Here is a 17,574-nt window from a genome sequence, read left to right on the forward strand (position 1 = left end):
CATCAAAGGAGCGAAATCAAACAAAAATTGGTGTCGAGCCAAGCAATGAGAAAATGAGCTGAATTTTCATATTCAGGTCGGGATCTCGACATCGGGGCAATTTCCTGGTCCACACATCGGGGCAATTTCCTGGTCCACACCACACTCCACGTCGGTTCCTGATGACTGACACCAATTTCAAAGAGATGTCCAATTAGAAGACCAATGGCACATTTGCCATCCTATTAGGGGCAGTAGATGTGGTGAGGAGGCAAGACTTGGGTGTGGCAGGCCCGATTTAAAGGGCAAATGGCAGCTATTATTGTGGTTGGTGATTTACCTTGGAATGTAAGAGAGAGAAAGCCGTGAGCCAGCAGCAGATCAGGCTCCCAAGCAAGAGCAGCCCAGCAGTATTTTTCGAGGTATTTTTAGAGGTGATGGCTACACAGCAGAGCATTCTATTTCCAGACAGCAGCAAGAGAAGGCCAGCTAGCCAGATGAAGCAGGCATAGCTGGAGGTAGCTCACAAAGTGGGCAACTGCAACATTGTCAGCAGGACCTGGGTGCAGTGCTACAAGTGCTTCAATGGCCTTCTGAGAGCGGCAAGGTGAGTGCAATGCAACACACAAATGAAAGGCATCCAGTTCTGTCGTGACCAGCATATCCAGAGGCTGAGCAGCCGGAGGGCACATAGTGCCCCAGAACATGGAAAATATGTGTGCATGGAGCACTACTGAGTTGTTGGCAAAGCTTACACCACAATCACTTGTAGAGAAAGGCTCCATGGCCTTAACTCTCTTGCTGTCTTCTTGCAGGAGAAATGAGCTCACAACTCCAGAGAAAGGACTCATTCAGGTGGTGGAGTGCCCTATCTAGCTATTCTAATGCCCATGGAAAAGAAGTCATGACGTTGTCAAGGTGCAAGTGCATCATAAATTCGGCGATGGTGAGATGCGAATCTATCCAAGACAGGGTGAAGTGACCTTACCATGTCCAGATGATGGAGATGGAGTTCCCACTTCCCCAGTTTCTTCCATGCCAATCCATAACACGTTGGCCTGTTTCGTCTTCTTCAGCAGAGGTAGAAGCAATCGAACCAGCACCTGTCAAGCGGACCATCCACCAGCAGAGATACACTCACCTTGGTGGGCATCAAACAAGGGCCGGAATCGCCTGCTCCCATTGTCAGCGGGCATCATGGCGGGTGTGAGCAGACAATATGACGAGAAGGTCAAAAACTGATTTTACATCGTCGTGAAACCAGTTTGCGATCGTTCCCTCCACCGGTCAATGGCAGGCCGCATTTCCCACTGTCCAACACTGGGAACTTAATTCTAATGCATTTGCATCTCACCATTGTGGCCACACATCAAATTTACCTCCCACCTCGATGTGACTTCAGAATGGCATGATTTACCACTTCCTTTCAAAGGCGTGCACCTGGCGAGCTAAACTTCAAGAGCTGAGTGCACACAGCCTTGTGCAGCACTCACAGGATATCAAGGAAGAGGCAAGGGGCAAGTCGCTTTCTCCTGGCTGACTGTCAGTGTGATGCCGGGACAAGGGCTTCAGTGCAGGTGGCAGGTGGGAGCGAGGCAGCACAGACTGAAGGAAGTACACAAGCACATGCCGGGCAGTGGGGCAGGGGGAGGGTGAGGGAAACGGCCACGCACTTGGAAAAGCTTGTCCTTTCAGCTGCAGCTCCATTGACCTGCTTGGAGTCAGGCCTCTGAAGATTTTCTGCCCGCTCAAGCAGCACAAAAACATGAATGTGCCACCAAATGCTCCAGAACTTTCCACCCCTCAGCGCAGACTGCAAACTAATGTGTGTTTTTGGGGGCTGCAGAACAAATGGCCGACTGGGCAAGTTGTAGAATCCCCTTTCGAAAGATGGCCAAGGAGCAGTCACTGGTGGAGGTACCAGTCTTGCAATGTCTTTATTCAGGTTTGGACCAGGATCCCTATGGTTCAAGCTAACAACTCAGCCCTGCAGTGTGGGTTAGGAGAATGCCTGTGCCTGAGCTGAGAGCACAGCCTGCAGTCCAGTGGTCGAAGCTGCTGCCAATAGGTCAAGTGGAGTGGGGCAGAGGTGGGTGGGGTTTCGAACAGCCATGAAGTGCACAACACACTGGCCATCCAAGTGGTGGCCAGCGCTCCCCAGTATGCATGAAGGGTCCTTGAGACTTAACCAAGAGAGATCCTTAGGACACATAACTAACCCATGCATTTCTCTCTTTGATCTTGCAGGAAGAAAACATCAGGTTCATGGAGCCTGGTGATCTAGTGGTATACCTCTTAGCTTACAGGGAGCAGAGAAGAAGGAGAAGAGTGTGATGGAGGCACCTGGCTCACCAATGGGTGAAACACCACCTTCAAGCATGTAGCTGAAGATCCACAGTGAGCCATTGTTCGTAGGCACCTCGCTAGACCCAGGGTCTATATACAGCGCCTATCATTCCTGCAGATACTGAGGGCCAGTGTCACCGAAGACTGCACATGTCTAGGGAACAGGTCGGTCACATATGCCACCTGCTGCTGGATTTGGTGCCATGGGGTCATGGAGGGTATCCACAGCTAGTGGTTGTGAAAGTGACCGTGAGCTCAATTTTTATGGCAGTGGCCCCTTCCAGAGCTCCACAGGTGACCTGTGCACAATCTCACAAGCCTCCACCCACAAGTGCATCCAGGATGCCAACTTCGCAAAAACTTTGTGATGGAGTTTAGCTCGCGGAGCAATTCAGGACTGATGTCCTGGACCAAGGTCTCCATGGCGGCCGCCATCCTGCCAGTGTTGACCCCGGTGCAGCAGCATGCCAGCGCTATCACCTCAGACTAAAGGCTGGGGGACTCCTCCATCATCCTTTGCAATCTGAGGAATGCACCAGGTATCCCTCCCTGATGTTCCCGTGATTGTCTTTGCAGCTCTGGCAACTGACTGAGGACCAAGTCCAGAGGTTCATCATCTGACACATATTCAGCAGATTCCTTGCCTCCAGCAGTCCTCCAAGTGCTGGTGACCTTAGATGTCCTTGTCTGCGCCTACTGTGGAACAGATTGTGTGCTATGCTCACCAGAATGTGATCCCAAGGCAGCTGTACACCTTGGTTTGACTGAGGTGTGTGTCGCTGCGTTGGTGGAGGGTGTGAGTGAGCGCCATGATGGGCCTTCAATGGTGCTGCCCTCAGGGCCCTCGTCTGAGGTGCTCTCAGCGCTGGGGTTGGGGTCACATTAGCCTGAGGGCGATGTGGCAGATGTGCCTAGGAGACAAGCGGAGATGATTAATGCTTGGCATCCGCGTTACACACAGAACTGTGGACTCAGAGTGGCATTAACAGAGGGATGATGTGGTGTAGGATCCTTACGTGGATGCTTGCTGCTGACCTCACTGTCATCGCAGGAATGGTCCACGCCCTCTCTGGCTCCAACTCACAACTCTCCACCCCCAGCTTGGGACCTCTCCCATTAGTTGTGTGAGATCTTGTCCTGCATAAAGGACAGGATGAAGAGAGTGTGAGCAAGGTGCATGCCAGGCCAAATGAGAAGGATGCCAGGCATGCAAGTGTGCTGAGTGGAAGATGAGGCCAGATGAAGATGTGAGGGTGTGTGTGAGAGAGTGAGTGGTGATGTCTGTTGAGCTGGCAGTGAGTGAGATGCCAGTGAATGTATGATGGGTTTGTGAGTGTGAGAGTTGAGAGTGATGAGATGGTTGACTTACCCTGGCAGCACGGATGAGATCATTCATCCTTTTTCTGCACTAGATGGCCGACCTCTTGTGTGCAGTGTTGACACTAACCACCTCTGCCATCGCCTCCCAAGCCGGAGACTGATGGGCCTCTTGCGGCCACAGCGGGAGTATAGAACATCTTGGCGGGCCTCCTTGGTGTCCAAAAGGCATTCCAGGGATGTGTCACTAAATTGGGGGGGCTGCACTCTTCCTGGCTTTTGTCTTCACTGGAGCAATCCTGGAGCGCAAGCATTGAGAACTGTGCACAAGGTGATGGTTTAAATATGGCGCTCGGAGCGAGGAAATGGCAAGGTAACAGCGTGGTGGGTAAATCAAAGGCCGGCCACCAGCCTCCTAGTGTGTTTCCCATGACTGCATCATTTGTGGGGTGGGAAGGGGATGATATGGTGTGAAAATCCACCATTGTGGCCAACGGTAAAACATCTTTTTTCAAGCCCGCTACTGCACTTAGTGCAAATCTGGGATGATTCTGCCCAAGGTTTAGAACAGTGTGACTAACACTGAGGAGGTGAGAGAGGCAGAGGCAGCTGTAGACAATCCCCTCAGAGGATGGAGGACAGACACAGCCATGCTCAGCTCAGCTGGGCAGAGGTTCAGAGTCTCGAGAGTCACAGGAGCAGAGAATGGAGGAGTGCATCCATGACTGTGCTCCACAAAGTCTCAGGCATATGAGCACACGAGCTCATCCATTGAGAGAGTGGCCAGCCTCATGTAGAGTCATATTCAGCATTGTGCTAAGTGGATGCAGGAACAGCGCACTAACATACACAGAATCTATGCCACATTCTATAGCATTGACTAGTCAGTGGCACTGCTGATGCAAAGATGTATGGAGAGGTGCACCCCAGCTGGTAGATCCCTCTAATGTTCATGCACACCATGCAAGGGCTGAGGCAGTCAGCAATGCTGTTCAGGGATCCAAGCCTCAGGGGACAGCTTTAGCATTAGCCACCCACTTGGCCCCTCTGCCTGAGGCACCAGTTATACAGGAAGGCCCTGTGACCAAGACTGTCCCTGCATTGATGCAGGTGAGGCAAACTGTGACAGAGCCTTCATTGGCACCGTGATGATAAGGACGACTGCCATAGGCCTCTCAGCTGCATGCACATGTGAGAATTCTACCTCCACCTCATCCTCAGCCACACGGACAGCATCCTGTAGGAGTGGACACAAGGAAAGGAGTCAAGTCGGTGGTATCACTTTGCAGTTGATTTGGGTGACTTTTTTGTCAGTTAAAAGGACTCAGTGTAATAAAAAGTTTGATGATTGGACCCAGATTTGTGTGATTCCAATATTTGATGACATTAATGATGAAGTGGGGGAGGGATGCAGATGAGTGCGTTTGTGGAAATAGTGTGACAGGTGCAGACTTGTATTTCAGGCAGTGTGGTGAACAATGGAAATCCATGCGTCATGTGGATCTAGGGTGCATTCGCTCCCTCTGGGAAAGATGAGTTTCTGAGCTGAGCACTTTCCAGAATGAAACGCCCTCAGGGGAAACGTGCCAGAATGAGTGCAGCCTTCCTTCCATCCTTCAGGCCTCGACTGAAGTTTTGGAAGCACTTGCAAGGCTGGTAGTCAACAGAGTCACTGCTGTGTTGCTCCTCCTCCAAGGAAGTGTACCACTCCTCCACATCTCCCCTTTCAGGTCCACACCTGTCGAGGGCCATGTTATGAAGAGTGCAGCAAACAACCACAATCCAACAGATCCTTGAGGAAGTGTACTGAGTGTATCCTGACTGGTCAAGGCCCAGAACCACATCTGCAGGAGTCCAATGGCCTGCTCTATGGTGGTCCTTAGGTTGAGATGGTAGTGGTTGTAGCACCTCTTTAACTCCATCAAAGGGTGGCGTATAGGTGTCAGCAGCCATTTCTTCAGTCGATAGCCCTTGCCCCCAAGCAGTCATGAACAGCTGCGGCACTTGCGTTGGCCTAAAGATGAAGGTGTGATGCCATGCTCACACCTGCAGGTAATGTTTGTTGTATTCGTACACCAGCTGAATGTTGAAGGAGTGGAATTCCTTCCTGTTTATGAATGCCCTGGCTGCTCAGTCAGTGCCTCGATAGCCACATGGGTTTAGTGGCTAACCTCATGTACCTGAGGAAGACCAGAGATAGAGGCAAATCCCGCAGACCTCTGTGCTTGTGTGGCCCAATCAGTGGTGAACTCCACACAATCCAATGACCTCTCAATCATGACTCTCCTTATGCTGTGATGGGCAGCTGTTTGCACGATGCTATCAGGTCCACTGCTGCCAATTGAAAGGACCCAGAGGCAAAGATGTTCAGTGCCACTGACACTTTGGCTACTGGCAGGGTGGTCAATGGGAACAGTGAGGAATGAGGTGCTCCTCTATGAGGGCACATAATTCTGCTACCATTTGCCTTGATAGACAGGCACATTCTCCAGTGGCACTGATTCTGTCATGTCCAGGAAGCTCATTCTTTCTCGGTAAACTCTATGGTAAGGTGTCGCCTTCATGCCCTCCCTGTACCTCTGTGTGCCTCAGGACCAGTGGCTCAATTTGCTATTGCAGTGCCTGCTGCTCATCATTGCTTTCATCCAATTCAGAGTAACTCAGCCCAATGTCCAAGAATGTCCTTCTTTGCTACCAGATGCACTTTAACAACTGCCTGGACACCGAGCTATGCCTCATTCACCCCTGGAGGTTCACTTCTCAAAATTGGACAAGTGCCTACAGATCAAACTCTCTGCAAACTCTGCACATACTGTCACGGTGTGCCACTGCATGAAGAGCTATCTCATCCTTCCCCCTTTTATACACCACTATTAAATTCATCCACCTCCATAACTGGCTGCCTGCTGCAATGCTGCCTCCTCTTCAGAAATGCAGTTGCAACCTTGCGTGTTTCCCATGCCTCCCCTCCAAAATCATTTTCTGCCATTCAACAGTCTCTCAAGTGGCTTGTTTCCGTGCTCAATTAATGACCCACTACTTTTGGGAGAGTTGCCACAACACCATACCAGAATCTCCACCAGAATCGCTGGGAAGCAGGACCATGCAGGAATCCAGCACACTGCACAGGATTTCCTGCTGTAGCGGGATTTCCTGTGGCTGTTCCTGCTGTAGCGGGATTTCCTGTGGCTGTTCCTGCTGTAGCGGGATTTCCTGTGGCTGTTCCTGCTGTAGCGGGATTTCCTGTGGCTGTTCCTGCTGCAGCGGGATTTCCTGTGGCTGTTCCTGCTGCAGCGGGATTTCCTGTGGCTGTTCCTGCTGTAACGGGATTTCCTGTGGCTGTTCCTGCTGTAACGGGATTTCCTGTGGCTGTTCCTGCTGTAGCGGGATTTCCTGTGGCTGTTCCTGCTGCTGTATCCCTGTGGCTGTTCCTGCTGTAGCGGGATTTCCTGTGGCTGTTCCTGCTGTAACGGGATTTCCTGTGGCTGTTCCTGCTGTAGCGGGATTTCCTGTGGCTGTTCCTGCTGCAGCGGGATTTCCTGTGGCTGTTCCTGCTGTAGCGGGATTTCCTGTGGCTGTTCCTGCTGTAGCGGGATTTCCTGTGGCTGTTCCTGCTGTAACGGGATTTCCTGTGGCTGCTTCTGCTGCAGCGGGATTTCCTGTGGCTGTTCCTGCTGCTGCTGTGGGATTTCCTGTGGCTGTTCCTGCTGCTGCTGTGGGATTTCCTGTGGCTGTTCCTGCTGCTGCTGTGGGATTTCCTGTGGCTGTTCCTGCTGCAGCAGGATTTCCTGTGGCTGTTCCTGCTGCAGCGGGATTTCCTGTGGCTGTTACTGCTGTAGCGGGATTTCCTGTGGCTGTTCCTGCTGCAGCGGGATTTCCTGTGGCTGTTCCTGCTGTAACGGGATTTCCTGTGGCTGTTCCTGCTGTAGCGGGATTTCCTGTGGCTGTTCCTGCTATAGCAGGATTTCCCGTGGCTGTTCCTGCTGTGGGATTTCCTGTGGCTGTTCCTGCTATAGCGGGATTTCCTGTGGCTGTTCCTGCTGTAACGGGATTTCCTGTGGCTGTTCCTGCTGTAGCGGGATTTCCTGTGGCTGTTCCAACTATAGCGGGATTTCCTGTGGCTGTTCCTGCTGTAGCGGGATTTCCTGTGGCTGCACAGTGATGTGAAATTGCCAGCCTGCCCACCTCCGGTCCCAGCTCCTCAGCCCAATAGAAGTTCAGCCCATGGTGTTTGGTGACCCAAAGCTTGATTAAAAAATGTAGATTTTAAGGAGTGCCTTAAAGGAGGAGAGTAAAATGAAGAGGTAAATATATTTTAAAAAGCCATAAGTGGAACTGAAATTTTAACCTGGGAGAACAATGCTCTGTTTCCAGGTCAACTTTACCATTTGTAACTTAAACTTTGGATTTTAGAAATGAATGTTTTTGTTTTCATGCCAGTGCCACTTGTCTTGATTGGCAACCACTGAAACAGTTTACTTCCCCTAATTTATGAATGACTAATGTTTAGTATTGAATAAACTGTACAATAAATGCATGCGCTCATACTGGAGGTACTTATATAGGTTTATAACCAAATAAAGACTAACAGGTTGATTAATGTTTCAGATAGGAATTACTCCTACTGATTTTTATCATGTAATGCAACTATGATCAACGTAGGAACATACAAATTAGGAGCAGGAGGAGGCCATTCAGCCCCTCAAGCCTGCTCCACCATTCAATAAGACCATGACTGATCTGATTGTAACCTCAACCCCACATTCCTGCCTACCCCCAATAACCTGTCACATGCTTTTTAATCAAGAATCTATCTAGCTCTGCCTTAAAACTATTCAAAGACTCTGCTTCTGCCGCCTTTTAAGGAAGAGTTTCAAAGCCTCACGACCCTCTAGAGAGAGTAAAAATGTCCTCATCTTTGTCTTAAATGGGTGACCCCTTATTTTTAAACAGTGACCCTAGTTCTAGACTCTCCCACAAGAGGAAACATCCTCTCCACATCCACCCTGTCAAGATCCCTCAAGATCTTAAAGGTTTCAATCAAGTCTCCTCTTACTCTTCTAAACTCCAGTGGATACAAGCCTAACCTGTCCAACCTTTCCTCATAAAGCAACCCACCCATTCCCGGTATTAGTCTAGCAAACCTTCTCTGAACTGCTAACGCATTTACATCTCTCCTTAAATAAGGAGACCAGTACTGTACACAGTACTCTAGATGTGGTCTCACCAGTGCCCTGTGCAACTGAAGCAGAACCTCCCTAATTTTGTATTCAGTTCCCCTCACAATAAATGACAACATTCTATTAGCTTTCCTAATTACTTTCTGTCCCTGTACACTAACCTTTCTATACTAGGGGCAGAATTTTAACCTCGGTGTGCAGGGGCGGGTCCGACACGCCGACGCGCGGTGATGTCAGGCGTGCGTCCCGACATCATCACGCATCATTTAGATATTACATTCAGTGGGCAACGCCGGAGGCAGCTGCGCACCCCCCGAACTGTCAACAGCCTGTTAAGGTCATTAAAAAACCAATTAAAGTAATTATCAACACTGCCTGTCCAACCTTAAGGTCGGCGGCAGGCGAAGAGCCCAAGCGGCCTTCGCATTTTTCAGGAAACCTCATCCACGGGCGGGATGAGGTTTCTTGAAGGTTTTATAAAAGTATTAATTAATTTTTACACAATTCACAAACATGTCCCAGCTCATGTGACACCATCACATGAGGGGACATGTTTATATAATTTTTAACTTTATTGTATAAAAACTTTTATTATGTACTTAATCTACTGAGGCAGCTCTGTGCCTCAGGGAGATTCCTGCGCTCTTTCACACATGCGCAAAAAGGCCCCCATTTCTCTCCTCCCCCTGCCTGCACAGGTAGCGCTGAGCGCTAGCGGCCATGTATCACGCTGGGTGGGCCTTAATTGGCCCGCCCACATTAAATGGCAACACGCAGTCAATCGCTGGCAGCAATCAGTTCTGCGCCCGCCCACTCCTGACCAGCCTGCCTGACATGCAGAAAATTCTCCCCTGGCTTACAATCAAAGAATAAGAACGATCACGTTTTATACAAGATTCACTTTATCTAAATATTATTGAGAAAGTCAGTTCTTTCTTCAGGCATCCTACCTAATTTTATTCTTGGATTCAACAAATGAGAACAGTTGAATATTACTTTCTTTGTTGAAAATTAAAAAGCTAGTCAAATTAATTTTGTCTCATTAATATTGGAACAAATAACTGTTGAAATATTTTGATGTGTACTCTTATTGTAGGAAAATATTTTGCAACTATCATATTATGATGTATTAGAAGAGAAAATGAAACATCTTCAAACAGTTATATTTCACCAATATTTAAATGGACAAATGCAGTTGTTGACTTCACAACTGCAGGGGGTAACCTTCCAGCCCACGCACAATTGCAGTGCCTGTGGCATCAAGGCCAGAGACATCCTAGGCAACTGCCTATATTAAAGATAATGTATATCTTTGCAGAATCCTCCCAGGCCAGCGCAAAAGAGCTCAGAAGACTTTATGAGCACAAAAACAGAAAATGCTGGAAAAACTGAACAAGTTTGACAGCATCTGTGGAGAGAGATAAACAAAGTTAACGTTTCAAGTCCGTATGACCCTTCTTCAGAGCTGAAGAGAAGGGTCTTACGGACTCGAAACGTTAACTTTGTTTTTCTCGCTCCACAGACGCTGTCAGACCTGCTGAGTTTTTCCAGCATTTTCTGTTTTTGTTTCAGATTTCCAGCTTCTGCAGTATTTTGCTTTTATCTTTAAGAGCACATTCTCGTTAGCATTGTGATGGGTAATAAGTGGACACGCCCTGCTGAGGGATGAAAGTTGACAATGGCAGCAGCCTTGGTGGAGGAGGATGTGTTTTGAAGGTCAGGAGGAAGGTTGCAGTCACCAGACTCCAGCCAGTTCATGGCCTTTTCATTGAAGCTGAGCAGCCAGATGAGGAGATGGAAACGTCTCTTCCAGCTGTTTCTTTAGCCTTATGTCACTGTAACAGAATCCCTTAGATACACTGCACTGTATAGAAGAGTTAGTTCCTGAGTCATACTGTACATCTTGCATATGCACAGAGGTAGCTTACCAAACCAGCATCAGGAGTTACTCTGTTAAAACTATGAGGAAATATTAAAAAGTAAAAGTTTTAAGATTATAAAATGTTTTTATTAATTAATTTCCACATCGTTCCCACAATTCTAATGATTGATTATTTGACTTTAGTAAGTTAAGCAAATTCCCCCTATTTTAAATTATATCTTTCACATATAAACATGGTTAACTGCTGCTACTTTATCTTATTGTTATGCTTGCAAAAATGACATAAAGGAAAAAGACCAGCTGCTCCATCAAGCCTGTCTCATACACACATGGTGCAACTAAGCATCATGACCACAAGTGCTCCTATTCATTAACAGTCATATCATCTCTTGAAAGAGGCTAAAGAAATAGATTTGAAAAAAAACCCTAGTCTAATTCAAGGAAAGAAGGAATTTGGGGAAATTTGTCTCCAACTTCCAAAAATGATCAAAATGATTTCCAGAAGACTATATACTAATATTTCATCTTCCTTGTCGATTAACTTCAAGTAGTTTTCTGGCTTAAAGTTCTGACTACTCTTAAATGAAATAAAAAGCATTGTACCTTTCAGCTTGTCAAATGTAACTATACCATTTGATTAATTGTGACTCTAATGTCTAAATCCAATAAACCTAAAAGATTATTGTGAATATTTTAACCTAAACAATAACTAGCAATGTCAGCATTATACAATGATCACATAGTGAGATTAATACCTTTTCAAATGACTGACATGCTAATTGATTGTCCATATTTCTATGTATTGGATATGTTCAAGGCTTTTATAGGGTGTATACCCCTGAGTCTTCAAACTGATCAGAAATTTCCAATTTTTCTTGTTATTATTTAAAAATTTGCTCTGAATAAATCTTCTTTAAAAGTAATTACTGATCCTAGTGGAACATGCCTTCCAACAATTGTTTGATAGGATTATTCGAGGAGATTTTTGAAGAAGAAATTATGGTGTCAGAGTTATCAGTGATTGAAAATAAAATGCATTAGTATCTAGGAAGTATCCCTGTCAGTAATTCTATTTGTTCTCTTTCCAGCTATCTGAATGAGCCTTGGTGCCTGTGCATATATCATGATCGTTTCATGGACTTCAAACAAGAAGTACGACAGATAGTGGAATCCAACAAGGTATTGAATTCTCCTATATTTTTACTTTCAAAACGATAATCATAAATTTTCACAATACGAAAGGAAAATACTGTGGATGCTAGAAATCTGAAATAAATACTGTGGATGCTAGAAATCTGAAATAAATACTGTGGATGCTAGAAATCTGAAATAAATACTGTGGATGCTAGAAATCTGAAATAAATACTGTGGATGCTAGAAATCTGAAATAAATACTGTGGATGCTAGAAATCTGAAATAAATACTGTGGATGCTAGAAATCTGAAATAAATACTGTGGATGCTAGAAATCTGAAATAAATACTGTGGATGCTAGAAATCTGAAATAAATACTGTGGATGCTAGAAATCTGAAATAAATACTGTGGATGCTAGAAATCTGAAATAAATACTGTGGATGCTAGAAATCTGAAATAAATACTGTGGATGCTAGAAATCTGAAATAAATACTGTGGATGCTAGAAATCTGAAATAAATACTGTGGATGCTAGAAATCTGAAATAAATACTGTGGATGCTAGAAATCTGAAATAAAAACAGAAATTGCTGGAAATGCTCAGCAGGTCCGACAGCATCTGTGGAGAGAGAAACAATGTTAATGTCTTCAAACTTAGTTTATGATATTTCAGCTCCTAATGTATAAGCCCCAATCATTTATTTCGCTCTTTGCAAAATATATTAAAAATTGAAGAACAATCAGTGCATTTTACTGCCTGGTTTGCTGTCTGTGAGAATACTTTGAAGTGATTGGCTGTTTATACTGCTCCAACATCACTGTTGCTGACCTCCTGGAGATCCTTTTGATGGTGCTAGATTCAAATTAGCATCAAGAAAGGTGAAATCTATGCCACAGAGATTGTTAGGTCTTCATGGGCACCTTCCTTCAAGGTCAAGTGGCAAAGCCATTGCTTCACCACTTACCACAAAATCTGAGCCATTGTTGAAGTTTCAGGTCACTCTCCACAGTTTCTGCCTGGCCTACTGAGTACTTCTAGCATTCTCTGTTTTGTACATTATATTTTCATGGAGGTTTGGCACACAGTAATAATTAAAGTTCCTAATCTTACGTCATGTGTGTAATTAGAACTGTTAAGAAAGTATGTTGCCTCAATATAGTTTCACATACAAAAAATATTAAAAGTGTAAACAGAGGATAAATTTGTATCCATAATGACTAGTGTAGGAGGATTTTCTGTCTCTCTTCTGACCTACATAGATAATGGATTCACTTCAGAGTAGTAACTGAACAGATGATGGAGTGCCACATTATCCCAAAATATATTCAAATACAATATGACAAACAATTATCATCAAAGGTTATTCTCTCAATTAACGAAGATAGGCCAAGTACTAATAGTTGTTACAGAATACCTACCTATTGATTGTCTGACCTCTTACAGGGCTGTACGTTTGCTTGTGGGACTTCATCCGTATATTAAAATGAATTAGAAAAGTACTCAGCCCTGTTGGTATTCTCTGAGAGAAAAGAAATCTTGAATTCTACTTGTTTTTGATGTCATGATATTTTTGCACCTTTTAATGTCCTATGCCAAATGTTGCTGCAATTAGAAACCACCTGTTCACCTGCGTAGTCATTGCATGATGTTGTGATGCTAGCCATTTTATAAAGGAAGAAGACAATCTTTGTTAAAATTCAAAAGAAACCATTGTGTTCATTTTAAAGTGAATAGCAGATGATAAAAGGATAGATTAGTGTATTTTTCCTATAAGTTTTAGCCTTAGTGTACATGAATTGCCCAGCTCATTGGCACAAACTTTAAAATAAAGCATTGAGCCCACATTCAATTCAACTTTCGGTCACTATGTGTGGCAACATTGAAACACATTTAAAAGGAATGTTGAAATACCCACCCTTGACCCATCTGCCCTTGAAAACTATTGCCCCAACCCCAACCTCCCTTTCTTCTCCAAGTCACCTCCCACACTGCTGTGTTTAAATCCCTCTAATCGAACATACGAGTTAGGGGCAGGAGTAGGCCACTCGGCCCCTCGAGCCTGCTCCGCCATTCAATAAGATCATGGCTGATCTGACTGTAACCTCAACCCTACATTCCTAATCAGGTTTCTGCCCCTGCCAAAGCACAAAAACAGCCCTTCTCAGTCACAAATAGGATCGTATATGACTATGAGCATGGTGAACTATTCCTCCTCAGCCTTCTCAACTTGTTCTGCAGCCTTTTGACACAGTTGGCCACACAGTCCTCCTCTGTTGTCTAGCTGTATGTGACAGCCCTTACCTGGTTCCATTCCTTCCTGTTCCAGTCATAGCCAAAGAATTTCCAGCACTTATTGCTGTTCCCTGTCTTATTCACCAATCACCCCTGTGTTCACTAACCTACATTGGCCACCAGCACGGCAATGCCTCAATTTTAAAATTTGCACCCTTGTCTTCAAATTCCCTCAACGTTCTTTCCCCTCCCTATCTCTGTAACCTCCTCCAGCCCTACAGCCCTCTGAGATATCTGCGTTTCTCCAGTACTGGCCTCTTGCACATCCTGCATTTCCATTGTTCCACTATTGGAAGCAGTGTCTTTGGTTGACCGGGCCCTGATCTTTGGAATTCCCTTCCTAAACCTAAAACACTCTGTACCTTTCTCTTCCTTTAAAATACTCAGTAAAACCTACCTCTTTGACCAAGCTTTTAGTCACCTGTCCAAATATCTCTTTATGTAGCTTATTGTCAAATTTTACCCGATAATGTTCACATGAAGTGCCTTGGGATGACACTACTACATTAAAGACAATTTACAAATATAAGTTGTTTTTGTTATGATGTTGCTAGATGTGGGCAGCCAAAACAATTGAACCTTCCCTGAAATAAATGAATGGGAAGCTGTTTAGTCCAAAGATAAAGGGCATTTCCTATGTTTATGGTGAGAGATAATTAAGCTCTCATGTTATCATTTGATTTGTTTTGAAGGTGATTGTGTTTTGGGATTGATGGGACATATCAGTTTGTCTCAGTTGATCAACCACAACAACTTGCATTTATACAGCACCTTTAAAACAATAAAACTTCTCACAGCACCTCACAGGAGCGTTATCAAAAAATGATTGCACTCTGAATCAGAAAGCTGTGACTTTAAAGACCATGAGCACACAATCTAAGCTAACAATTTGATGTAAGACTGAGGGAGTGTGGTAATGTTGGAGTTGTCATCTTGCAGATGAGATAATAAAGGCACCATCTGCCTGCTCAGGTTGAATGAAAAGATCCAGGGCACTGTTTGAAGAAGCATGAGGGAGTTTTGGCCAACATTTATCAATCAATGAACACCAAAAACAGATTAAATAATTATTGATCTCACCTTCCTGTCTGCACATCCACTCCATATTCCCCTACAAAACAGTGATCAAAATAATTGATAGCATGTGAAATGCTTTGGAACATTCCAAGGGCATTAAAGGTACAATGTAAATGCATGTTTTCTTTCTTTTGATGCTGAGACTCCATGTCATGCTGGTTGTAAATGCTGTCCAGGCACCATTCAGAGGGCAGAGAGTGTGTCCTGGCCAATATGTATTCCTCAATCAACATCAAAACTGGGCACTCTCATTTGCTATCTGTGCATCTGTGTGCATATGGCTAATTGGTCAATGAGGCTTTATATGAATGTAAGTCGGTTCCCTCCAGGGTTTAACTTGAATTTTGGAATTATTTGAGGAAGGTAGGAATTTTCTTCCAATTAAATCTGAAATGAGGCCTTTTGAATGTTTGTAAGATTCATTATATTGTTTTCTTTGAATAAGCACAGTAGCGATGTTGGACGTTTTTAGCAAATCAGATCAGCCATGATCTTATTGAATGGAGGAACAGGCTTGAGGGGCCGAATGGCTCCCAATTCGTATGTTGAACTCACCACCTGTTTCTGAGCACGATGGTCAATTATCTATTTTCTTCACCCCAAAGGCAAATGTCGATGAGCCCATCGAAGAGCTGATTGGTCAGATAGCAGATGGTGAGTTGCTGCTGCCGGAAAATACAAAGACATCTTTGGAACAGCAATTTGGGAAGGATGGTTACCAGAGGTTGATAGAAAGAAGCCTGCTGAACTACCTGAGTTACAACCGTTACCACCTCCCTATGTTTGCATGGCCCGGTATTGTTTAGCTGTCAACAAGTGGAAGACGGATGTACTTTTGCACTCACATTCATTTGTTTTAATCTCTGCTAAGCCAGAACATTGAGCTGATTACTAATGATGTCCAATCCATGTAGACTCGCTGTTGCTGCAGTTGTCCAGAAGATGGCGCACTCTCATAGGCTGATGGGGAAGTCAAGTTTCCTCTGTTTCCTTTAAAATATTTTTAGTGGAGCTTTTTCTAAAACGTATGCAATAAAGAAAACAATGCTTTTTTTCTCTCTCGAATGCCAAAGCGTTTGTCATTGTGTAGCGTTTGCCCCAAGCATCAGTATTCAATGTCATTCCGGTCGGAAGGTTGCAATATTCCAAAATGAAAACGAGCCCAAAATAAACCCAGGAAATTAAGAATAAAAACAGAAGATGCTGGAAAAACTCGGCAGGTCTGACAGCATCTGTGGAGAGCGCGAGAGAGACCGAGTTAACGTTTCCAGTCCGTATGACTCTTCTTCAAAGCTAACAGGAAATTAGGACCCGGTTCTTTGGCGAAATTAGACCTCACCCCAGCCAAGCAGAAATTTACCCCTAACATTGAACGAGGGGGTATATGGGCCATTTGGAAAGTTAATCCTGTTAAGTCTCCTTCAGAAGAGATTATATTACTGCTGGTGAGTGAAGCTATTACAGGGAATAAAGTGCATAAAAGTCACTGAACAATTCGCACAGTTCAGTCTGAACCTGATCCGTTTCGCAATGTCATCTTTCTCACGTTAAGCACCGGTTTAACACCCGATTACCTTTGATTAAAAAACTAGTACATATATAAATGCCAAGTGAAAAAGTAAATACCCAGGGGCAGTTATTATTTACGAATCCGTGCCCTCATTTCCCCCTGACCATTGACTGCACCGCCAGTGGGTAAAAGATAGTGAGACTGACATCTTTGCAATGCCGAGTGACTGGTCGGATCACAGTTTCACCGAAAGAGGGTTCGAACAATAATGCTGCACAGAAAATGAATCGACCCCCAGGTCTCAATCAGATTTATTTCTTTGAGCTGAAACGGAGATGGAGAAGAAGTGGAATGTTATTAACAGGTCAGGGGAAGGGGAGAGTATTTCAAATCCCCCAGTGTGACCGTTTAGTTTTCAAATTCTCTGCCTCTTCAGTTACTTCTACACCGGGGGGGGTTGGGGGTGCCGCTGCCCTCTCGGTGGGTCAATGCCATCACCTCCCATAATATAACAGCTTGGTGCTCGTTCCTGTCGCCTGACCCCATGGACAGGACTCCGGACGCCCTTGAGTTCAACTCAGACATAACGTCCGGATATTATTCAGGCCAAATAAATAAAACATTCCCAACAAAATAAAGTTTCTCTTTTCAAGTATGAGCAGCGTGAGGTATATTTGTACGTGTATTAAACCAATACCGTTACTTTATATATATATATATATATATGTGTGTGTATATATTATAAACACACACACACTTCGGCAATGACGCCTGACACGAGTGAAGACAATTGTTCTTGTGATGAATGTGAAAAGGTCTCCGGCAGATGTAAACCTTCCTGCTCGAATCGGTGTGTGG

General features: G+C 44.9%; 1 protein-coding gene across 1 annotated transcript in view; it reads left to right on the top strand.

Annotated features, from left to right (window-relative positions):
* Positions 1-16,237, top strand: part of cfap61 (cilia and flagella associated protein 61) — a 216,307-nt gene extending 200,070 nt beyond the window's left edge. Inside the window, exons 25-26 of the mRNA XM_078557547.1 lie at positions 11,793-11,883; positions 15,812-16,237. Coding sequence (XP_078413673.1) covers positions 11,793-11,883; positions 15,812-16,012 — 292 coding nt within the window. The 3' untranslated portion in view covers positions 16,013-16,237. The remainder of the gene's footprint in view (positions 1-11,792; positions 11,884-15,811) is intronic.
* Positions 16,238-17,574: the final 1,337 nt, after the last annotated feature.

This window comes from Cetorhinus maximus, chromosome 14 (assembly GCF_964194155.1).
Source record: "Cetorhinus maximus chromosome 14, sCetMax3.hap1.1, whole genome shotgun sequence".
In the NCBI taxonomy this organism is placed as follows: Eukaryota; Metazoa; Chordata; class Chondrichthyes; order Lamniformes; family Cetorhinidae; genus Cetorhinus; species Cetorhinus maximus.